At 42.4% G+C, this 25,379-nt stretch overlaps 1 protein-coding gene across 1 annotated transcript in view; it reads left to right on the top strand.

The window, feature by feature from the left end:
• Window positions 1–3,149: 3,149 nt before the first annotated feature.
• The window catches only part of serinc1 (serine incorporator 1), a 47,621-nt gene continuing 25,391 nt past the window's right edge, over window positions 3,150–25,379 (top strand). Inside the window, exons 1-4 of the mRNA XM_060850998.1 lie at window positions 3,150–3,291; window positions 17,209–17,370; window positions 21,613–21,806; window positions 23,433–23,512. Of these exons, the coding sequence (XP_060706981.1) occupies window positions 3,253–3,291; window positions 17,209–17,370; window positions 21,613–21,806; window positions 23,433–23,512 (475 nt within the window). The 5' untranslated portion in view covers window positions 3,150–3,252. The remainder of the gene's footprint in view (window positions 3,292–17,208; window positions 17,371–21,612; window positions 21,807–23,432; window positions 23,513–25,379) is intronic.

Raw genomic sequence — 25,379 nt, 5'->3', positions numbered from 1 at the left:
GATGAAAGATCAGTCCTCAGCAGGGCCTCACCTTCGTTCCCCTACGCCCTCGGATTAATGAGTTCAACACGCGGCGAGATATTGAACAATTCTTCCGCCGCCTTCGCCTCCGTGCCTACTTTCACAACCAAGACTCCCGCCCACCCTCTGACGACCCCTTCTCCCGCCTCCAACACACCCCATCCACCTGGACACCCCGTGCAGGCCTCCTACCCGCCCTCGACCTCTTTATAGCCAACTGCCGCCGTGACATCAACCGACTCAACCTGTCCACCCCTCTCACCCACTCCAACCTCTCACCCTCAGAACGTGCAGCCCTCCACTCCCTCCGCTCCAATCCCAACCTCACCATCAAACCCGCAGACAAGGGAGGCGCGGTGGTAGTTTGGCGCACTGACCTGTACACCGCTGAAGCCAAACGCCAGCTCGCGGACGCCTCCTCTTATCGCCCCCTTGACCACGACCCCACCTCCCACCACCAAACCATCATCTCACAGACCATCCAGGACCTCATCACCTCAGGGGATCTCCCATCCACCGCCTCCAACCTCATAGTCCCACAACCCCGCACCGCCCGTTTCTACCTCCTGCCCAAAATCCACAAACCTGCCTGCCCCGGCCGACCCATTGTCTCAGCCTGCTCCTGCCCCACCGAACTCATCTCCCAATACCTCGACACGGTCCTGTCCCCTTTAGTCCAAGAACTCCCCACCTACGTTCGGGACACCACCCACGCCCTCCACCTCCTCCAGGATTTTCGCTTCCCCGGTCCCCAACGCCTTATTTTCACTATGGACATCCAGTCCCTGTACACCTCCATCCCCCATCACGAAGGACTCAAAGCCCTCCGCTTCTTCCTTTCCCGCCGCACTAACCAGTACCCTTCCACTGACACCCTCCTTCGACTGACTGAACTGGTCCTCACCCTGAATAACTTCTCTTTTCAATCCTCCCACTTCCTCCAAACTAAAGGAGTTGCCATGGGCACCCGCATGGGCCCCAGCTATGCCTGCCTCTTTGTAGGATATGTGGAACAGTCCATCTTCCGCAACTACACTGGCACCACCCCCCACCTTTTCCTCCGCTACATCGATGACTGTATCGGCGCTGCCTCGTGCTCCCATGAGGAGGTTGAACAGTTCATCAACTTTACTAACACCTTCCATCCCGACCTGAAATTCACCTGGACTGTCTCAGACTCCTCCCTCCCCTTCCTAGACCTTTCCATTTCTATCTCGGGCGACCGACTCAACACAGACATCTATTATAAACCGACTGACTCCCACAGCTACCTGGACTACACCTCCTCCCACCCTGCCCCCTGTAAAAACGCCATCCCATATTCCCAATTCCTTCGTCTCCGCCGCATCTGCTCCCAGGAGGACCAATTCCAACACCGCACAACCCAGATGGCCTCCTTCTTCAAGGACCGCAGATTCCCCCCAGACGTGATCGACGATGCCCTCCACCGCATCTCCTCCACTTCCCGCTCCTCCGCCCTTGAGCCCCGCTCCTCCAACCGCCACCAAGACAGAACCCCACTGGTTCTCACCTACCACCCCACCAACCTGCGCATACAACGTATTATCCGCCGCCATTTCCGCCACCTCCAAACGGACCCCACCACCAAGGATATATTTCCCTCCCCTCCCCTATCAGCGTTCCGCAAGGACCACTCCCTTCGTGACTCCCTTGTCAGATCCACACCCCCCACCAACCCAACCTCCACCCCCGGCACCTTCCCCTGCAACCGCAGGAAATGTAAAACTTGCGCCCACACCTCCACACTCACTTCCCTCCAAGGCCCCAAGGGATCCTTCCATATCCGCCACAAGTTCACCTGTACCTCCACACACATCATCTATTGCATCCGCTGCACCCGATGTGGCCTCCTCTATATTGGTGAGACAGGCCGCTTACTTGCGGAACGCTTCAGAGAACACCTCTGGGCCGCCCGAACCAACCTACCCAATCACCCCGTGGCTCAACACTTTAACTCCCCCTCCCACTCCACCGAGGACATGCAGGTCCTTGGACTCCTCCACCGGCAGAACACAACTACACGACGGCTGGAGGAGGAGCGCCTCATCTTCCGCCTGGGAACCCTCCAACCACAAGGTATGAATTCAGATTTCTCCAGCTTCCTCATTTCCCCTCCCCCCACCTTGTCTCAGTCGGTTCCCTCAACTCAGCACCGCCCTCCTAACCTGCAATCCTCTTCCTGACCTCTCCGCCCCCACCCCACTCCGGCCTATCACCCTCACCTTGACCTCCTTCCACCTATCCCACCTCCATCGCCCCTCCCCCTAGTCCCTCCTCCCTACCTTTTATCTCAGCCGGCTTGGCTCTCTCTCTCTTATTCCTGATGAAGGGCTTATGCTCGAAACGTCGAATTCTCTATTCCTGAGATGCTGCCTAACCTGCTGTGCTTTGACCAGCAACACATTTGCAACTATGGCTTTCCCCTGGTATGCCGTCCCCACCAGCAGTACCAAAACAGTATACTTACTGCTGAGGGGAACAGACACAGGGGATCCCTGCTCTGACTGTTGGTTCCCTTTCCTCCCCCTGACAGTAACCCAGCTGTCCTTATCCTGTGTCTGAGGAGTGACCATCTTCCTGTACACCCTCTCAATTTCCCCCTCAGCCTCCCAGATGATCCGTGGTTCATTCCGCTTCAGCTCCGGTTTTTTGAGGAGCTGGAGTTGGGTGCACTTCCCGCAGATGCAGTCGGCAGAGACATGTGAAGTGTCTCTCACCTGCCACATTCTACAGCAGGAACATGCAACTGCCCTAACATATACTCATTCATCTTCACCTAAATACAGAGCTCAGGAAATTGTGGGAAGAATCACGGAGGAATTTATTGTGGAATGAGAATTTATAATTGAAGAGGATCCATACGGCAGGGGAGGGCTTTGGAGACACTGCAATGCTGTGTTATAGAAATTGAATCAGTGATATAGTTATCAACAGCTAGCACTGAAATAATTTTTAAAAACATCTAAGCACCTACGGGTGCTTGCATTAAGGAAGGAAATATATTTTGGGAAATAAAGATGTCAAACACCAGCTTGCTGACTTGTCTGGCCTGGTTCCGGAAGGGGCTGTGCTTTCCAAGTGGGTTGGGGGGGATGAGAGTGAGAGCGGAAGCTGTGCGGGTGTAAACAAGTTGTCAGTCACCGCACTGGGTTTGCAGACAGTTCTGTCCCAGTGTGAGGAGTCGGAGCAGCAACAGCGGCGGCGGCGGCGATGGGAGCTGTGCTTGGAGCTTGTTCTTTAGCCAGCTGGGTAGGTGTCCAGCTTCAGGGCAGCGGTGCGCACAGAACCTCGCGGAAGTGTTGTTCCTAAACCGCTCTAGGATTGCCATGGGAGAATGCGCCGGTTGCATCTATGATTTCACGGCCAAAACAGAGTAGATAACAAAGAGGATGATGCAAATCCTCGCTGCTTTTCTCTTTGTATTTCTCCTGGCAGCTTTTGGGTGGGGGGTGCATGGTGGTGGTTGCAGGATTTCTCTTTAAATTTAAACCTTGTCGGTTTGAACCCCAGTCGATTTTATTTTAGACGTCTTGCTTATGCAGAGCCGGTGATGTCACTGATTTGTGATGCTGAAGATCTGAGTCATGCTGGACCTCTCAGGGCCTTGAAATAGCTGACAGTATTGATCCGATTATGTAAAAGCCCAGGCTGCCTTCTGAATCCTTTCAGTGGTTTAAACAAAACCCCCCTGAGAGTTGGTCAGGGCAAGTGACCCAAATATCGAACCAATCTCTAAATTAACCCACCCCTCTAACACACTCTCACCCCCCACTGTAGACAAATTGTGCAGAAAGCTGAGGGGTGGAGTTTTGAACCTATACAGCCTTTAACAACTGTAAACACATACCTATCCGCAATACATAAGTGAGAACAGTGAAGCGTGGGCAGTAATGGATTGCCGCAAGACGCCTCTTCATTGACAGGGAATGGGAATGATATTTTGTTGTATTTTTAAAAAATATATAATTTGACTTTATACTTCAACTGAGTCGCTGTAGCCACTGTAATATTTGCAGCAACAAATCTCTAGCTGCCAGTTTGTTGGGGTACAGATTGTTCTGGGTTTTTGAAGAGTGCTGCTGTCCAGTTAGAGCCTGTATTAAAGACCGCTAGTTGGTTTCCGTTTCACTACATCCATAAATCACGTGAAATATTGTTGCACCCAATCGATGGGAGCTGCCTGGGGCTGTTGGAGATGTATGGCTTTTGTCTGACAGAAAATTACTGTTGAGGTTAAAATGGCAGAAGGGATTGATCGTTAATTTTGTACAGCTACAGCAGTTTTTCTTGATAATGCAAGCACGTGAAACAATTTATCAGATGCAATAACATTTAGTGTGATTTTGCACATCCTCAATGTTCCAATTGTAAGCCAAACTTCTCACGAACTAATAACTACTTACGTTATAACAAAGCTTATTCAACTTTGACTATATCCAGTGCATCATATAGGACTCATCTATAATAGACAGCACAAAATAAATTATTTCAGAATTATACAGTACTTTTATGGTTGACCCAATTGTTGAAAATAATAAAATAAGACTTGGTTCAATGCTTTGAGTAATACCAACTTTTCTAAGTAAAGTTAATAACTATCCAGAACATCTTCAAAGGGCTTATGCTCGAAACGTCAAATTCTCTGTTCCTGAGATGCTGCCTGGCCTGCTGTGCTTTGACCAGCAACACATTTGCAGCTAAACTTGTATCTCAAGTGACTATGTTTATTTGACTATACAATAGACTTTTTGACAAATAAAAACTTATATTCTGCTCAAATACTAATTTCCAAGAAAATAATCCTTTACGTACTTTCTTACCATAAAGCTCCCAAAAGTCATCCACTCCTTGATTTCAAGATTTCTAATAACCTTGGTGTGATAGCAAGAAGGTTAACAATGTTGTGAAATAAAATGCATCCTATCACCTAAAACAAAAAGAGATGTGTAGGTTGAAGTGAAGGAGTGATAAAGTTGCTGCCCAAGGCACAGTATGTCCCAGCCCTAGGCAGATCAGTCCATCATTTGTATTGGTTAGGATTTGAATTTCAAGAAGAAAAGAAACTAATCCCATATTAGACACACAATGCTAAATAAACCTAATGATTTATATAAGAAAAATAACTAAAAGTGTTGGGGGGAGGTGGGGGAGCTGGAGAAGTTGTACAATTATTTGGGAGTCACACAAAGTGTGTATTTCAAAGAAAATGTTGGTGACCATGAGATATAAATTCTCTAAGGGAGATCATCTCAAAATATCTAAGAGACTAGATACGATTGGATGATTTTCCTTAGGTCAGGGAATGCTGAGAGACCTAACTGAGATATACAAAATAATGGAGGGGGGGTGACACATCGGTAAATAGATAGAAAGATTTTCTTTCATCCAGAGGGTGGTAGGTATCTGGAATTTGTTGCCTTAAAGGATGGTAGGTGCAGGAACTCTTAAGACGTTTAAATATATAGATGAGCACTTTAATCGCCATAATATACGAAGTTAGAAAATGGGATTAGAATTGATGCTTGATGACCAGCTTGGATACAATGGAACAAAGGATTTTTTTAAATGCTGTAATAGCTCTGTGATTAGCCAAATATAAAGTAATCCATTGAATATTGTGTTAAAATCGAGAGGTTGTCGCTAAAAGATGGTTGCGATTATAATAAACTTGTGTGACTTTGTATTAGAAATATCTATGCGTATATGTAAAAAATGAAAACGTACACCTGAGAGAGTAATTTAAATTACATTGCAACAGGTCAGTTTGAGACTAAAAGAAGGAAATGTTTCGTTAAACACAGATTAAGATATGAAATAGACCTCTAGCGAGCAAAGAAAACAAAAGGCTTAGGACAATTTTAGAAAGAAATTGATGTTTTTCTGGAAAGGATTGAATTTAAGGAGATTCATTTTCTTACCTGTAAACACTTTTGATCATGAGTGTGCTCTGTCCATTGCATTAATGTCCTTCCCAGTTCTGGTTATTACTTATATTTGAAAAAAAAAGACTTTGATTAGGACTAGTGCAACTTTAATAGTGGCAATAGTCATGTTGTGCCTCACTGTATTGAGGGAGAAATGAAAATCATTGATTTGTGATTGCCGAGACTGTGAAAGATTCTTTTGGATTTAGGCAATCTATTTTTTCGTCTTTCATTTGACACTCTGGTTGGTGGGGAAACCATTATTCTTTGGTATAGCCCTTGGTCTATTTGTGAGTGAACAACATTCGTGTTCGATGAGTGATTATATTCTATACACGATTGGTAACATTAGAAATGCATTGACATTACAATACAAAAATAGTAATTTGACCCAGTCAGTGTGTTGCTTCAAAGTTTTGCGTCAGTGTGTTTACACCTCACCAAATAAATCTGAACAACATTCATTTATTTTTCTATTATGTATCTTCAATCACCAATTCAACTGAATCTTGAATTTTGACGTACTTCCTGTCATAATTACAAATACTAGAAACAAATTTCACAGTCTTGCAACTCTTGGTGTAAAGATATTTTTGTGTTATTTTCTTGTTCAAAATCTCTTGTATTCAGTCTGTGACCTTTCATGATTGACTGACTATAAAACCATTGTATAAGCAACTGAGCATATAATACAATCTCATTCTTCTGGCTCCAAAAGTCATGTTTTTACATGTTATTTTATATATAATTGAATTAGTTTTGAACCAATGAAATGTTATATTTGCATTAGTAGTTGGCCTTAATTTTTCTCTCCACAAATGCATGTTTTACTTACCAGTACTTACAAAAATGTAGGTTGTTGTGAAGGTGCTTGGGAATTTAAAGCATTTCTGGTCTTTGTGCCAAAAGCAGTTGATGTTTCAAAATGGTGGTCACCCATACCATGTTTCACTTTTGTACTTGGTTTTTGAGTTTGAGCCCTGTTGTCTAATGGATTTTCCGAGGATTGAGAAGTTAACTTATGTGCTGATATATATGATGCTTTCAAAAAAGTTTATCTATCTTGCTCAATCCTTTCACATTTTTAAATATGCTTGATATATCACCACAGAAACTATATAGAAAAATATAAATGTGCTGTAGTGTATTTATACCAAGAAACAAATGAGTGAACCTGCATTGTATGTCTTTAAAAACATTTAGTAGCCTTTCTTCAGTTCGATAGTTTAGGACATCTCACAAATGCATTTATGGAGCAGAGCGAGTGAGGTTCTTCAGGCAAGCAGTCAGCATCACTGAGAGGAGGTGGTCAGGTAAGGACCCCAGAGCATGTAGGCAAACACCAACAAATCTATCAGAATTAGTTCTTCCGCTATTAGAGAAAAGAACTATTTGAGGAAATCCCTGTTAAGTGATGAAAATCTTTTCAATTCTTACATTATAGCATCGCCAACAAATTCATGGTAAAGATAATATTTAAAATGCAACATAAGTGAAAAGTAAAATTCAGACTCATTTAAGGATGGCAGATCAAGCTGATGTGTCAAGCAACATGTGGGAGCTCTTGGATCCCATTTTCAGTCAGGGTTTTGAAGTTTGAGCAGCTTAGGCCTGTTGTTTGCGATGGAGGCTGAACTGCAGACATTACAAGTCAGGGAAGAGAAAAGTTATTCTTTGTATCAGGAAGTAGTCATTCTCCTTGGGATAGTTTCTTATTTGTTTACTGGTCAGAGAAACAAAATAAAATGTTATTAAAACAGTGGTGCACTTAAAACAGCTCATGGTAATTGGAAAATATCAGTATGGTTTTGTCAAATCGAAAGCATGTTTTAACAATCCATTCAAATTCTTTGAAGGAGCAACATGCATTGCAATGAAGGGGAGCAGGTTAATAAACCATATCTGGACTTCTAGGAGGTGTTGATAAGACACAACCACAAAGCATATTGCGGAAAATAAAAGCTTATGATCAAGGTGGTCGTGTATAGCAATTGAAAGAAGATTGGCTAGCAGAAAACAAAATTACACACAAAATGCATCTTTCTCTGATTAGCAGGATATAAACGAGTGGAGTCAGGTTTGTGTTGGGGCCTCAATGTTTTACAAAAGGGAACAAAGGCATTGGGGCTAAATTCACAGACAAGACCAAGATAGGTAAGTATGTTATGAAGAAGACGTAAAGAAGTTGCAGAACATAGATTGGTTGAGTGAGTTGGCAAAAAAATCTGGCAGATAGAGTATAAAATGGGAAAAATCTGAAGTTGTCAGGAAATTTTTTTTAAAAAAAGTAGAGTATTAACAGAGGATGACTGCAAAATTCCAAGATGCAGTGGAATTTAGCTGTTCTGGTGAATGTGTCACAAAATGTTACGATGCAGGTACAGCATGTAATCGGAAAGTTAAAAGGGATGCTGTTGTTTATTACAAGAGGAATAGAATGTAGAATTAAGGATGTCATACTTTACTTGTATAAGGCATTGGTGAAACCACATCTTGAACACCATAGTTGAGGTGTCCTTTTCTGAGGTAAGGTGTAATGCATTGGAGGCAATTGAGAGGAGGTTACTTGGATATCTGGAATGAGGAGTTAGTACTATGAGGTTAGGTTAGGTTGGTGGGCCTTGTTTTTATTGGAGATCAGAAGGATGAAGAGTAACTCAGTGGAGTGTATAAGATCTTGAATGGTTCTGCCAAGATGGATGTGGAAAGGATATTTACTGTTATGGGTCAATCCAGGACTAGCACTGAGATGAGAATTTTTTTTTCCTCTCAGAAGGTTGCTTGACTTTTTAACTCTGTGTCTGCAGGCGCATCATTGAACAATTTTTTTTCAAGATAGGTGAATAGATGGATACGTTTCTTGTTAGCCAGGGCAATCCAGGATTGTTGTGGGTTGGTGAGAATGTGGAATTTGAAATTCTGCTCCTTTTTTTTTATGTTTTACAAATGCTCACCTTTACTACTTTGTTTTGTAGGCAATTCTCTGGTGCTCAAATGTAGAATTACACAAATGTTTTAAAATCCCTTTCTAAACCTGACTTGACCCATATATCTTTGATTCCCTGACTCTTCCCAACATCAAAACACCTTCCATTCAGAGAATGGTGACTAGTTAATTAAGTGGGTAGCAATAAATCAGATGCTATGGATGATAGTGCTTTAAATACATCCATTAGAAGCTCATTTAGTATGGCCTTGTATGATGCTTACTGTGATAATGCCATTGGAACACTTCTTGCATCCTATTGGATTTTCTTTCATCTCTCCCTGTGCAGGTTGTGCACACTAATGTATTGTCTGACCAGGTGATATACCTGTGGTATACCTCAAACACTTTGAATCCTTGAGCTAGCTGAGAGGTCGCAGCAGATTATCTCATGTTTTTTTTAAATTTTCTTTACTTTTGAAGTATTTTCCTTCCCACTGAGGAAGTCACTGATATTTCCCATTCTTCCACTTGACAACCATGAAATGATCAGTGATGTATTATGTTCTTGAGTGACCACATTCTCCCATTCTATGGCACTTCCTTGTACTGACTAATTTTTCTGCATTCACGAAAACTAAAGAAGAAATCTGCTTAATTTCTGTGAGTGAATATTGAGTGGCTTACTGCATGCAGTAAATTAATTTATTTGAAGTTATATCATGCTTTTCTTTTAAAGTATTATTTATTGTGTTCAAGGAAAGCTATTTTTCTCCACTGATATCGGCTGGTATGTTTATTTCCTGTATTTAGCTTCTGTGTTCATTACTTGTTGGTTTATTTAAAAAGTAATGCCCATTCTGTCTAGGTATGTTGTGTGTGCCTTTTTCCACAGCTCATTGTTCCACCTTGACCCATGTTGCATTCTGCCTGTATTAGCTGTACCATATAGCTTGCTCAGCCTTTCAAAATATAATCAGTGCTAACGACTTAAAATTCTTGTGTTCCAGAGTTAAGCTACAAGAAATGCCTTAATTCCAAATTACATTGGGGTATGAATGTGACTACCATTAAACTCCAAATAAATCTCTGCCAGTAACTTCCCACAGACAGAGCCTAGTTCATATCATTTCACATCTGCTTTCAGTTGTTAGGACAGTCTCCGATCCATCCAATAAATGTAATCAATTTCACTGAATTGGTTACTTTAGAAAAAAACACCTTGCATTTAGACCTTTGATCAAATGCAGACCTAAGGGTATTAGTTCTTTTAAACAATCTCAGTAGATGATGTTAAATTCACAGTTGGTATGTCAGTTTTCCTTTAAGAGAATTGTTCATGATATCATTACTTATAAGGGCATGTGACCTGATTGCAATATTTAAAAGCATTTGGATGGGTATATGAATAGGAAGGGTTTGGAGGGATATGGGCTGGATGCTGGCAGGTGGGACTAGATTGGGTTGGGTTATCTGGTCAGCGTGGACAGGTTGGACCGAAGGGTCTGTTTCCATGCTGTACATCTCTATTACTCTATGCCTCTTACATTCTGGCATTTTAACTAGGATCACTTAAAGCCTGATGTGTTACTAGAGGCATGCTCTTCAGCTGTAAACTCTTAATGTTATCCCATACATTGGTGTACCTGTAAATGGATTGTTGGATTTTTCAATTTGACAATATCTGCAGCCAGTTTTGGGAGATAATGTAAGTATTGCTGCATCAGGTAAAATACAACCTGGAGGGGAAAGTCATATCAGACTACTAGGGCATAGCCTATCGTTTCTGAAGCCAGCTGCTCATTCTGTTTACTTTATTTTGTTGGAAACACAAGCATCGAGCAGAATTATCTGAAGCGTTCGATATAAAACAAACAAAGTAAAAATATATTAGAAATTTGAAGCCCCGATTTTCATTTCTGGGCTTGATGCACATAAGAAGGAGAAATCTGCTTCTAAAATGGCTGCCTGCACTTCTCATTTTTGGTCCTGGATGAGGAAGGACAGAAATGGGAGGCAGGCCAGTAATTTGGAAGAGCAGAGGATGCTCCAATTCCTGAGACAGAATGGGTGGAAAGCCTGCTGTGAGCCCCAACACCATGTCTGAGTTTAAACATAACAATTAAAACATAAAACATTCCTCCTGCTCTCACCACCTCACTGCCCTAATCTCTCAATAGCTCATTCATTCCAACCCATGACTAACTATATATCTCTATTTCCACTCTCATAGAACATAGAACATAGAAGGATACAGCGCAGTACAGGCCCTTCGGCCCTCGATGTTGCGCCGACCGAGTCCTACCTAACCTATACTAGCCCAATAACTTCCAAATGCCTATCCAATGCCCGCTTAAATGAACATAAAGAAGGAGAGTTCACCACTGATATGGGCAGGGCATTCCATGAACTCACAACCCGCTGTGTGAAGAATCTACCCCTAATATCTGTCCTATACCTACCACCCCTTAATTTAAAGCTATGTCCCCTAGTAACACCTGACTCCATTAGCGGTAAAAGGTTCTTAGTATCTACCCTATCTAAACCCCTAATCATCTTATACACTTCTATCAGATCTCCCCTAAACCTTCTCTTCTCCAATGAGAACAGCCCCAAGTGCCTCAGCCTTTCCTCATACGATCTTCCTACCATTCCAGGCAACATCCTGGTAAACCTCCTCTGCACTCGTTCTAAAGCTTCCACATCCTTCCTATAGTATGGCGACCAAAACTGCACACAATACTCCAGATGAGGCCTCACCAGAGTCTTATACAACTGCAACATGACCTCAGGACTCCGGAACTCAATTCCTCTGCCAATAAAGCCCAGTACACCATATGCCTTCCTCACAGCACTATTTACCTGGGTGGCAACTTTCAGAGATCTGTGTACATAGACACCAAGATCCCTCTGCTCATCCACACTACCAAGTAGCCTACCATTAGCCCAGTAATCCATCATCTTGTTATTCCTACCAAAGTGAACGACTTCGCACTTAGCTACATTGAATTCCATTTGCCACATTTCCGCCCAGCTCTGCAACTTATCTATATCCCGCTGTAACCTACCACTTCCTTCCTCACTATCCACAACTCCACCGACTTTCGTGTCATCCGCAAACTTGCTTACCCAGCTTTCAAGTCCTTCCTCTAGATCATTTATAAAGATAACAAAAAGCAATGGTCCCAAAACAGATCCTTGTGGTACACCGCTAGTAACTGCGCTCCAAGATGAACATAATCCATCAACTACTACCCTCTGTCTCCTTCCAGCCAGCCAATTCCTAATCCAAACCTCTAATGTATCCTCAATGCCATACCTCTGAAGTTTTAGCATTAGCCTACCATGGGGAACCTTATCGAACGCCTTACTAAAATCCATATACACAACATCTACTGCTTTACCCTCATCCACTTCCTTAGTCACCTTCTCAAAGAACTCAATAAGGTTTGTGAGGCACGACCTGCCCTTCACAAAACCATGCTGGCTATCCCTGATCACGTTATTCCTACCCAGATGTTCATAAATCTTATCCCTTACCATTCTCTCTAAGACTTTGCCCACCACTGAAGTCAGACTCACTGGCCTATAGTTACTAGGGCTATCCCTACTCCCTTTCTTGAACAATGGGACCACATTCGCTATCCTCCAGTCCTCTGGTACTATTCCCGTTGACAATGACGACATAAAAATCCAGGCCAATGGCTCTGCTATCTCCTCCCTAGCTTCCCATAGGATCCTGGGGTAAATGCCATCAGGCCCAGGAGACTTATCTATATTCATCCTTTCCAATATTCCCAAAACCTCTTCCCTGCATATTTCCAGGGCATCCATTCTAATTATTTGTGATTCCATATTCACATCAGCAACAGTGTCCTGTTCCTGAGTGAATACTGATGAAAAGTACTGATTTAATGTCTCTCCAATCTCCTCCGCCTCCACACACAACTTCCCACTACTATCCTTGACTGGACCGATACCTACCCTAGTCATCCTTTTATTCTTGACATACCTATAGAAAGCCTTTGGGTTTTCCCTAATCCTACCAGCTAAAGACTTTTCATGTCCCCTTCTCGCTTTTCTTAGCTCCCTCTTTAGCTCCTTCCTGGCTACCTTATAACTCTCAATCGCCCCTACTGAACCTTCACGCCTCATCTTTACATATGCCGCCTTCTTCCCTTTCACAAGGGACTCCAATTCCTTACTAAACCACGGCTGCCTCACAAGGCCCTTTACACCATGCCTGACTGGTACATACCTATCGAGGACACGCAGTAGCTGCTCCTTGAACAATCCCCACATCTCATTAGTGTTCTTCTCTTGAAGCCTGTTTTTCCAATCCACACAACCTAAGTCATGCCTCACTGCATCATAATTTCCCTGCCCCCAGCTATAGCTCTTGCCCTGCGGCGCACGATTATCCCTCTCCATCACTAAAGTAAAAGTCACCGAGTTGTGGTCACTGTCCCCGAAGTGCTCACCTACCTCCAAGTCTAACACCTGGCCTGGTTCATTACCTAGAACCAAATCCAATATAGCCTCCCCTCTTGTTGGCCTGTCGACATATTGTGTCAGGAAACCCTCCTGCACACATTGTACAAACACCGACCCATCTAATGAACTCGAGCTATAGCTCTCCCAGTCAATATCTGGGAAGTTAAAGTCCCCCATAACAACCACCCTGCTACCTTCACTCTTTTCCTGAATCATCCTCGCAATATTATCCTCTACTTCTCTAGGACTATTAGGAGGCCTGTAGAAAACACCTAACAGGGTGACCTCACCTTTCCTATTTCTAACCTCAGCCCAAACTACCTCAGATGGCAAGTCCTCTTCCATCGTCCATTCCACTGCTGTGATACTGTCTTTGACAAGTAATGCCACGCCTCCCCCTTTTTTACCCCCATGTCTGATCCTACTAAAACATTTGAACCCTGGAACGTGCAACAGCCATTCTTGTCCCTGTTCTACCCACGTCTCTGTAATGGCCACAACATCGAAGTCCCAGGTACCAACCCACGCTGCAAGTTCACCTACCTTATTCCTTATACTTCTGGCATTGAAGTATACACACTTCAATCCTCCTTTCTGGTTACAGGCACCCTCCTCAGAGATCGCTGCATTATTCCTAACCTCCCTACACTCAAGGTCCTGTACCCTAAAGCTACAGTCCTGGTTCCCATGCCCCCGCGGAGTTAGTTTAAACCCTCCCAAAGAGCACTAGCAAACCTCCCCCCAAGGACACTGGTGCCCCTCAGGTTCAGGTGTAGACCATCCTTTTTATAGAGGTCCCACCTTCCCCAGAAAGGACCCCAGTTGTCCAGAAACCGGAATCCCTCCCTCCTGCACCATCCCTGTAGCCACGCATTTAACTGCTCTCTCTCCCTATTCCTCGACTCTCTATCACGTGGCACGGGTAACAAACCAGAGACTACAACTCTGTTTGTTCTAACTCTGAGCTTCCAACCTAGCTCCCTGTAAGCCTGTCTGACATCCTCACCCTTCTTCCTACCTATATCGTTGGTGCCAACGTGGACCACGATCTGGGGCTGCTCCCCCTCCCCCTTAAGGACCCGGAAAACACGATCAGCGACATCACGTACCCTTGCACCTGGGAGGCAACATACCAAACGTGAGTCCCTGTCGCCCCCACAAAACCGTCTGTCTGTACCCCTCACTATCGAGTCCCCAAGAACTATTGCTCTACCTTTCTCCACCCTACCCTTCTGAGCAACGGGGCCAGGCTCCGTGCCAGAGGCCTGAACCTCGTTGCTTGCCCCTGGTAAGTCATCCCCCCCACAAGTATCCAAAACGGTATACTTGTTCTTGAGGGGAATGACCGCAGGGGGTCCCTGCACTGGCTTCCTCCTCCCACTCCCCCTCACTGTCACCCATCTATCTTGAACTTTCGGAGTAACTACTTGCCTAAAGCTCCGATCTATGACCTCCTCTGCCTCCCGAATGATCCGCAGTTCATCCAACTCCAGCTCCAGTTCCCTAACACGGGTTTGGAGGAGCTGGAGATGGGTGCACTTCTTGCAAGTGTACTCAGCAGGGACGCTAATGGCTTCCCTCACCTCATACATGTTGCAAGAGGAACATTGCCCTCTCTGCACTGCCATCCCTCTAAAAGTAAGCTTTCCTTAAAAAAAAACAACAAAAACCAACTAAATCTAAAGAAACAAACAAGGAAAATGCTATGGCTCCTCTCACTTTATCTACCTTCAATCATCCCATGGCCCTTGTAGCCCCAGTGTCAACTTGGGGAGTGTAAAGGTTTACTAGATTAATTCCTGGAATAGTGGGACTGTCTTATGAGGAGACTGAGTCTAGGTTCCCTAGAGTTTTGAGGAATGGGAGATGACTTCATTGAAACTTACAATGAAGTGACAGTTTAGATGTAGCTAAGATGTTTCTTCTGACTGGTGGGTCTCGAACCATGGGACATGATCTCAATAAAGGGGCACTTTATCTCGCAAAGAGGGACAACTATAAAACACTCCCCCAATCCTCAGCCCTCCTATCTGGCTCATTCTCTGTCACCTCATACATTCTCCATTCCCCACCTATGCCAACCCTAACCTCATGTTCTCTATGTTATGCTCTGTTGTGCCCCCAGACCAAAGTAGTGCCCTTTTCCATAAGTCTCCATTTTCTACTTCACTTACAAGTTAATTCATTGAGTATCCATAATTAGCAATGCAAAAAAACAGAAAATGTAGTTCTGTTTCCTAAAAGTTCTATATTGCATGCTACACTTTTAAGAATGATGGTGCTTTTCTCAATAAACACATCTTGACATGTGTTGATATGCCTCGACACTTGTTGACATTTCTGGACCAGTCTTGACAAATGGGACCTTTCCAATGTACCTAATGGATACTAGCCCAAACACAGTTAACAATCCCAGAGAGCATCCAGCCAAAAGGGTATCTGTTCTCTCTTGCGCTCTCTTCATACCAACCCATGTCTACACACACACAGCCACACCCCTGCATCCACACGCCACCCCCCCCCCCACCCCCACCCTGTGCACAGCCACACCCCAAAAAGGATCACTAAGGCTTCCACCCTGGGGTCTGGGACCTTGCCCGCAGAGGTATCTCAGCTGGCCAGAGGGATGCCCTAACTATCCAAAAGAAATGCATAAAAAAAAAACCATTTGCTTTTGCCTGATCTACATTGCACACTCCACATTATGGAGTCTTTAGGGAGGGTCTGCAAATCCTGATCGCAGTGGAGACAGTTGTTCATTTGAGTGTTTGGCTGCCTATGGGAACTGTGAATGGTAGACATCCCCAAAGTCTCCCTGAGAAAATTAGAATTATTAGGTGCTGGAGCAAGTTTTCTGATGACCTCTGGCAAAGTTGCTGAAATGGGGATGGTGAAAATTGGGCAATAATTATGATTGATTGAAGGTGGTTTTGCTTGAATTTATGCCAGTGTGTACTGAGAGTTATTCTACAATTTCTATAATTCTGCAATTGTACAATTATAGTTATTCTACAATTTCGGCTCAAGATGTTCTGGTGGAAAAGTTGTGGCATAATGCCAATGCAAAGTTGGCCTGATTTTTGTGCATGCAGGATCTTTTACATCGGACATTTCACAGTGGCATTTAGAATACTTTTAAAAGTTTCAAAGTCAGGCTTCTCTTCCTATGTCATTAATTAGGTCCTTTTGATCCAGCTCATTTGTTCCAGCTTTCTGGGAGTGCTGTTCACTTTTTTTTCCTAGTTTCCTTTTATGTTTCCACATCATTAATTTTTGTAAACTAAAATGAATCAAAGTTTTAAATCTATTCAGATTCTACTTACTGCACTTTATTCTGGACAGTTTTCTTTCCTCTTTCTGATGTGCATCTTTAATTTCCTTTAGCAGCACAAACAATTGCAGATTTGCGAGCTCAGTTTGAGGCATTAATTGCTATGTGGGATATAACTTGATATTGGTATTAATTCCCTTTGTTGCATGTATCTTTCACCAAATGAACTGATTGTTTTTAAACCTCAATGTTTATAGTGACAGATGATTATCTACATTTATTTCAATAACATATGAGAATGATCAGATGTATATATTCTTCCTGAAAGAAAGGAAGAATAATTTAATGAATGAGTAAAAGCCTTGCAAGTTCTTGGAGGACTAATCCTCCAATTAATCCATTGGAGGATTAATTATTTTACGTCCAGTTATTCCCTTCAGTGCATGTTAAAACTTGCAAGTATTAACAAAGCATTCAGCACCAGTTGCATATTTTCCTGGTCTATTTGTATGGGTGTATAGATTAATTGGTTCTTTACTTGATCTTTACAGATCCCTTGTTTATGTGGCAGTGCACCATGTCTTCTCTGTGGATGCTGCCCAAGTGGGAAGAATTCAACAGTGACTCGTTTGATCTTCGCATTCTTTCTGCTGCTTGGAGTGGGAGTGGCTTGTATTATGTTAATGCCGGGAATGGAAGAACAGCTCAAGAAGGTTTTGTATCTGTTAGCAGTATGCTCCACTTGTTTGTGTAACCTGACCTAAAAGTGCAAGGCACACGTGCATCTTTATATTTTAGATGTCGGGAATGTAGAAGAAATTTCTTTACCCGGAGACTCGTGAAAATGTGGAACTTGCTACCAAGGGAAGTTGAGGTCAATTGTATCAATGCATCTAAGGTATACATTGAGAAAGAAGGAAATCGGGGCTTATAGTGATACAATTAGATGAGACAGGATGTTTGACTGGGCATAAGCACAAGATACCATTCTAATCCTTTATCTGGCTATCTCCATTAGACTTTTAGTGAATGCCCTGCCTGCATTCTTAGTATTTAGATCAGAGTGGTGCTGGAAAAGCACATCAAGTCAGACAGCATCTGAGGAGGAGGAAAATCAACGTTTCGGGCAAAGGCCCTTCATCAGGAATTCTTAGTAGTTTCTTGTTACTTGTTCTCTGGCAGTCAGGGATCCCAGCAAGTCTACAGCATAAGCAGCACAGATTCTCTAAGAGTGCATTTTGGCATTCTCATTTTCTGTGGCTTTTACACACTTTTTTGACAGTGTTTAAAAATAACCATATGTTGTTCTGGGCATGCCATCCTGGTCTGGCATGGTTAAGGTCTTCAGATTTCCTGCCTGTAAGTTGTCGTCTTAGACCTCTGACCTGTTTCCTCCAATAACAAGTTTGAGGCGGCCATGGAAATTTTATAGTCACTTTGTGTCTTAATTCCTGCATTTTAGTTTCTTTCCTATTGGCTCCCTTATGTCGCCTCTTCATTAACTTTGCCGATGACTCAATACCTGCAAAACTACTGATCAACCAAATTCCCTTCTTATCTCCCATAGTAGTTGGCATGGTTACTGATTCTCTGTCCACTGGTTTTGTTCCTCCTTCATGCCTTCACCTTCAAGTTACGGGATGCGGTGGAGTAATGATATTGTCACTTTACCCTTGGGTTCTGAATTACTGGTCATGTTCTAGAGAAACGGATTCAAATTCCACCATGGCAGATAGCGAAATTCAAATTCAGTAAAAAGCTAGCTGAATGGTAACGTTGTAACCATTGTTAATTGTTATAAAAACCCATCTGATTCACTAAGTGTCCTTGGAAGGAAATCTGCCATCCTCAACTCTCTGGCCTACATGTGACTCCAGACCCACAACAATATGGCTGATTCTTAACTGCTGCCTGGGCCATTAGGGATGACAACCAATGCTGGCCTAGCCAGTAACATCCTCCTACGTGAAACAATAAAACAAGTCAGATGTCATTACCTGAAAGAGACAATTCTTAACCCCAAATGCTAGCAAAACACTGCCCCAGCTCTAACCTTTTTTTCCTAGCCAAAGTCTTTGATAATATCTGTTGCAGCAGACTCAGAAATCTGATTGGAGAAGTTGAAACCGAGTTCTGAGAAAGCTGGGCAGAGATTCGGAGCATCACAATATTGTTCAGAGTTACAAATGGCATTCGATGTGATGACAATAGTAAACAATCTTTGTCTTTTTTGACCCGCCTACAGTCTTTGGCACAGTTAATTACTTGATCCTCTTCCAACACCTTTCCATTATGAATTGGATAAATAGACAAAGTCTTTTCCCTGGGATGGGGGGAGTCCAGAACTAGAGGGCATAGGTTTAGGGTGAGAGGGGAAAGATATAAAAGAGTCCTAAGAGGCAACTTTTTCACGCAGAGGGTGGTACGTGTATGGATTGAGCTGCCAGAGGATGTGGTGGAGGCTGGTACAATTGCAATATTTAAAAGGCATTTGGATGGGTATATGAGTAGCAAGGGTTTGGAGGGATATGGGCCAAGTGCTGGCAGGTGGGACTAGATTGGGTTGGGACGTGTTGGACCGAAGGGTCTGTTTCCCTGCTGTACATCTCTGACTCATTGTTGTTGATTTGGGGGACTATTTGTTTGCTTCTGTTCCTCTCTCGAATAGAATCCCTGTCGGGTGGGTGCAGGTCATTCAATCCATTGAGTCCACACTGATGCTCTGAAGAGCATCCTACCCAGACCCACTTCTTACCCTATCACCCTGCATTTTCTATGGCTAACCCACCTAGCCTCTACATCCCTGGATACTGTGGACAATTTAGCATGGCCCATCCACCTAACCATCTTTACACTGTGGGGGGAAAGCGGAGCACTTGGAGGATACTTACGCAGACACAGGGAGAATTCACAAACTCCACACCTGAAGGTAAACCATTATCTGTCTATCTAATCTTAATCATGGAATTGCAATCCACAGCTGCAGTTCCCATTCCTGCAGAATTACCTCCATGCCCCAAGGATCTGTCTTTGGCTCCTTCCTATTTCTCATTCACGTGATGCCCCTTGATAATATCATCCAGTAACAGAACATCAATTTTCACATGAACACGAATGATGTTCAACTTTATTCTCATCACCTTCTCTCCAAACTTCTCCAGTACCTCTATGCCATAAGAAGATGCTCGTCCAGCATTCACTACTGGTTGAGTAGAAATCTCTGCCAAATAAATGATGGCATTTCCTTAACTCCACACCAAAAAATGTTCCCTGCCTACAAACTCCATCACTTTCCTTAATAACTGGCTGATCCAGAGCTTTCCTGAACTTGGTGTTGATTTTGAATTGAAGATGAGCTTCCAATCACAAATTTGTGTCATCACTAACAGCACCTCCATAACATAACTCAATTTTGTCCCTGCCTTGGATATTTTATTGCTGAAACCTCATTTGTACCTTTTTGTACCTCTAAATTCTACAGCACTCCCGTGTGCTGCTCTCCATAAATGTTTGCGGTCATCCACATCTGTCCATCCATGTCCTAATTTGCATCAAATTTTGTCCATCCGTAAGCCTTGTGCTGCCAGTTCCCATAAACCTCCAAGATATTTTTACTCTAATGCCAGTCTCAAAAATATTCTCAACTTTAATGAGTGCGCCATTTGTTGTGCATTCAGTGAAGAGTTATAATGGTAGTATATTGGGTAATATGGTGGCTGTGTGGAGTTTGCACATTTTCTCCATGTCTGCATGGGTTTCCTCTGGGTGCTCTGGTTTCCTCTCTCAGTCCAAAGACATGCAGGTTAAATGAATTGGCCATGTGATAATGCAGGGTTACAGAGCTGGGATAGGAGTGGTGGGTCTATGTGGGGTGCTTTTCGGAGGGCCAGTGTAAAATTGATGGTCCAAATAGCTTGGTTCCACATTGTAGGAATTCTGTGAATGACATGGGATTGCTTGCTCATACTTGGAAGACAAAAGCAACAATTTTCATTTCATTTGTTTTGTTCTAGTTCAGTATTTTGTACCATTTACGATCAGTTGGAAAGCGGGTTTGCCTAGAGAATTTTTTTAAAAATAATTGTCCGTGGAATATTGGTATTGCTGCTAGGTTGAGAGTTAACTGTATCGCTGTAGGTTAGGAATCACATTTAGACCAGATCAGGTAACGATGGCAGTGTTCCTTCCCTAAAGGACGTTATTGAAGTAGAAGGATTTTTACCATTAACTTGCTTTTTATTTGAGGTTTTCATTGAATTCAAATTTCACCATTGGCCATGTTGGAATTTGAATCCTTGTCACCAGAACATTAGCTGGGATTACAAGTCCAGTGACGTGACCAACACACCATTGTCTCCCTTAATGTAATGTCAAATATCTTAATATGATTCCATTTATTCAAAGGGTGACCCCTTGCATGAAATTCCAGAGTGTTGATTGAAACAGTTCTCTTTTCAGAGCTCTTATTTGAATGAACACCTAAGGTTGGGTTGGGGAAATCAAGGACTAGAGGACATCAGTTTAAGGTAAGGGGGGCAAAGAATAAAAGGAAACCTGAGCGTAACATCTCCACACAGAGGGTGGTATGCATATGAAATGAACTGCCAGCGAAAGTGGTTGATATGGGTACATTAACAACATTTAAACAGTATTTGGACAAATACATGGGTAGGGTAGGGTAGGTTTAGAAGGACATGAACCAAGTGCAGAGAAATGGAGTTAGCGTGGATGGACATCTTGGTCGGCATGGACCAGTTTTGCCTGAAGGGCCTGTCTCTGTGCTGTAGGACTGTCTGACTCTTATCATCTTCATAATTCTGGAGAATGATTTTCATACAAGAAATTTGTTTCTAGCTATGTGTAGAAGAAAATGAACTTTTAAAAAAAGCCTCCTACATATGTGTGAATTAAGCAAGCCTAAATCCTTTAATTTTTGCTGCCTCTTCCCTCTGTAGATACCAGGATTTTGTGATGGTGGACTAGACACCCCCATTCCTGGAGTCCATGGACAAGTGAACTGTGATGTGTTGGTTGGATATAAGGCTGTTTACCGGGTTTGCTTTGGCATGGCAATGTTCTTCCTTCTCTTTTCCCTGTTGATGATTAAAGTGAAGAGCAGCCAAGACCCAAGGGCTGCAGTCCACAATGGGTAATCTTTAAAATTCCTATCTTTAAAAAGGGGCTTTGCAGACTCTAAGTCAGTGCTTACTTCAGTAACTTGGTTATTAGCAATTTAATTTCATGCAACAATTGGGTGGTCAGTTGTTGGCCCATTAGTCACATGATGGGAGATAATGTTATTTATGTTTCTCTTGATCCAAAATGTTACGGTATTTATTTTAGATTTGTTATGAAATATATTAGTTGTCCTCCTATATCACGGCAGCAGAAAAAAGTAATAATCTGTTCCTAAGCTGTGCCCATTGCCACTATATTTTATCTGCAAATAGTTTAGTAATGGTAATTTAGAATAATGAGTATTCACTCTCCACATCATTGGCATTGGAAATATCGTTGAAGCTTAATTTGTATTCAGTTTTGATTGAATGATGGAGATTAATAGATTAACACAGTAAATGTGCAAGCTTCCCCTCTTGCACTGAATGCTTTGTCCCCTTCTTTTCCTTCTACTTTGCAACTCTCCATCTTCCTTTCCTTAAAACTGTCATTTTTGACTATTTTTACTTACTCCTTACAATTTTGTTTGATTTGGTGGCCATTTTTCCTTTGCACTTTAATGAAAGATTCTGTAACATATTCCACATTAAATGTCTCATTTCCATTTTGAAATGCCTAAGGTTCTTTGGTTTTTCATTATAGTTGATACCACCTGCAATACTTACCAGTCTTTTGGCTTTTCTCTGGGTTTCCTCCCATTGTTTTATATCTCCCTTCATTTCTTGGGAACTAGGAGCCAAGGAGTAATCTGACCACAGCAGTTGTTGCAAGACTTAGTGACCTATTGCCTTGTCTGAGGCATTCTTTCTTTTGTAAGTTTGTCTTTGAAATTGATCAAGGAAGTGTTAAGTGCATTTGTAGCTATACCTTTGACATTATAGAAGTCTTAAGGATTACTCCAAGTTCCCTAGAATAAAACTTCACTAATGACTTGCCTAGTTTACATTTGAGCAAAATGGGCAGAGGGGCAGAACAATAATCTCTCCAGTAATTGGTCAAACCTCTTTTAAAATTCATAGAATGGCAGTTCTTGACAATTTTCAAACTGAGTAAATAGTAGAATGTAATTATTAAAAAGTGCAGCAATAATTAAAGATCAGGATGTACTGTTAACTTCTGAATTGTATATCTTCCTGTCCTCAGTTGCAATTAATATTGTCATGCTTTTATTACAAAAATGTACTATCATATTCTAAAAAATGCATAGAGGCAGTCCCTATGTTGTGAATGTTTTCTATTCTTGAGTCTGTTCGCAAGTTGATTTGTATGTAAGTTGGAACACCATGCAGGGTAATGTAAATTAGCTGTTCATAAGTTCAGGAAATGTTGGATCTTGAAAAGTCCATGCCTGTATGTGATCGCATTCGTAACAATGAACGTTTGTAAGTCAGATGTTTGTAAATCGGGGACTTCTTGTAATTGCATGGAATGAGCATGTTGATCAGGGACACAATGTATGAAATGAACATGTTAAGGTCCATTTCTCCTCCCTACTGTTCACTTTCTGCTGTAGTAATGACAGGACAAATGATTGTCCTATACTTGTGGCATTAACTGTTTTGGATGGTGACATAATCAGCTTTTTGTTTTCTTTTAGATTTTGGTTTTTTAAATTTGCCACCATGGTTGCTATAACAGTGGGTGCTTTCTTCATTCCAGAAGGACCCTTTACAACAGGTTTGTACAAGACAAGCAACAAAAATGCTGCTAGTTCATGACTGGTGAGATTTTTAAAGCATCCTTCGACTAAGCATCTTGATTTAGATTTTTTTACCTTTTTTTTGTATATCCATATGAACTAAGTCTAGAGATCATTACAATATTACACGAATGCAGCACTATCATAATAAATATCTTTGGGTCTACTCATGTTCACTTGAACTCATATTGAAGGCACATGCTGTTTCACATAGTACGTAGCAACATAGAAAAGGATATATGCAAGGTCAGTAAAGGCAGTGAATATGATTTTTTTCTTTTATTATTAAGTTACTGAACTGATATTCACTAAAAGTAGGATCAGATTTGCTGTACCTGACCCAGAAGACCTCGATGTTGACACTGAACATAAAGGCATTGGATGAAACATTTTTCTTTGATGAATTGTCTCCGGATAGCTAGCACAATTTGTTTAAAAGGCAAATCTTGTTTAAACAGCTTGTTTGAGTTTCTTGTCAAAGTAATACGCAGGATTGATGAGGGTAGTGATGTCATCAATCTGGATTACCAAATAGTATTGGACAACGTGCCACATAATAGGCTTGCTAGCAAAGTTGCACAAAAGGATATGAACTTATTTGAGTGACAGAAACAGAGTGATGGTGAATGATGATATCTTTTCTGCTTCTGTGAAAATAATCAGACCCCTAAGGGTTGGTACCAGTACGACTGTTATTGTTATTCGATATTAAAGACTTGTCTGCATAGGATACACTTTATTTCAGATCTTTCTTTCAGATGGACTAAATTTTGAAGTATTGTACAAAATGAGGAGGACAATGATGAATTTCACTGGCTGTAGACATGCTAGCAAAATGGGTGGACAAATGGCAGATGAATTTTAATGCAGAGATGTGTGATCTGATGCATCTTATTAGGAAAAGTGAAGGAAAGCATTTTAAATTGAAAGCAACAATTCTAGTTAAATTGTAGTGTCAGAACGACCAGGTAGGGGATATGTGCACAATTGCTCAAGATGGTGGGGTAAGTTGCGAAAGTCACTAAAAAGGAATTTAAGTTTCACGGCTTTATGCAAGAAAGATTTAATGAACCTTTATGTAAGAAAAGAGATTCACCCTCAGTTGTAAGGATTTCACATTTTAGGCACGATGTGAAGGCCGTGAAGAAAGTGCAGAGACAATTTACGAAAACTGATAGTGATGAAGGCGTTCGTTATGTGGATAGATTGGAAAAACTGGTGGTGTTTTCAGAGAAGATTTGACAGCTGATCTCAAAGTCCTGAGGGCATCAGGCAGAGTAGATGGGGAGAATTTTTTCCCATTGGCGGAAGGCACATGACTCTGAGGGCACAGGTATAAAGCATTTGGCAAATGACCAAAGGTTCCACAAAGAAAAAATATTTTAACACAGTAAGTGGTTATGATCTGGTATGCACTGTGTAAACAAAGGTCCTCAGATAGCACTTTCCAACCCCAGGACCATGGAGGACATGGGCAGCAGATGCATGGGAACGCTGCCATTTTCAAGTTCCTCTCCAAACCACTCACCATCCTGATTTGGTCCTTCTTTGCAGTTGTGGGTCAGTCCACGGCAGGTGGGGTACAATGGTTCAAGAAGTCAATTTGCCACCATTTCCTCAAGGCAACTAGGGATAGGCGATAAATGTTGACCAGTCAACTATGCCTACATGCCAAACAAATGCCTGTGGTGAAGGTTGAAAGCCACATTTGAGCCAAAGTGGAATTAGATAGGCACCTGATGAGAGAGGCTGCAAGGCTACAGGATACCTTCGTCAACCAGATAGCACTTAATCTGTGCAACACCTTGCCAAAGAGGGTTGTGGAGGCCAAGTTATTGAGTGTAT

This window comes from Hemiscyllium ocellatum, chromosome 3 (genome assembly GCF_020745735.1).
Source record: "Hemiscyllium ocellatum isolate sHemOce1 chromosome 3, sHemOce1.pat.X.cur, whole genome shotgun sequence".
In the NCBI taxonomy this organism is placed as follows: Eukaryota; Metazoa; Chordata; class Chondrichthyes; order Orectolobiformes; family Hemiscylliidae; genus Hemiscyllium; species Hemiscyllium ocellatum.
Note: the sequence above shows the minus strand (reverse complement) of the source record. Positions and strands in the feature narration are given on the sequence as shown.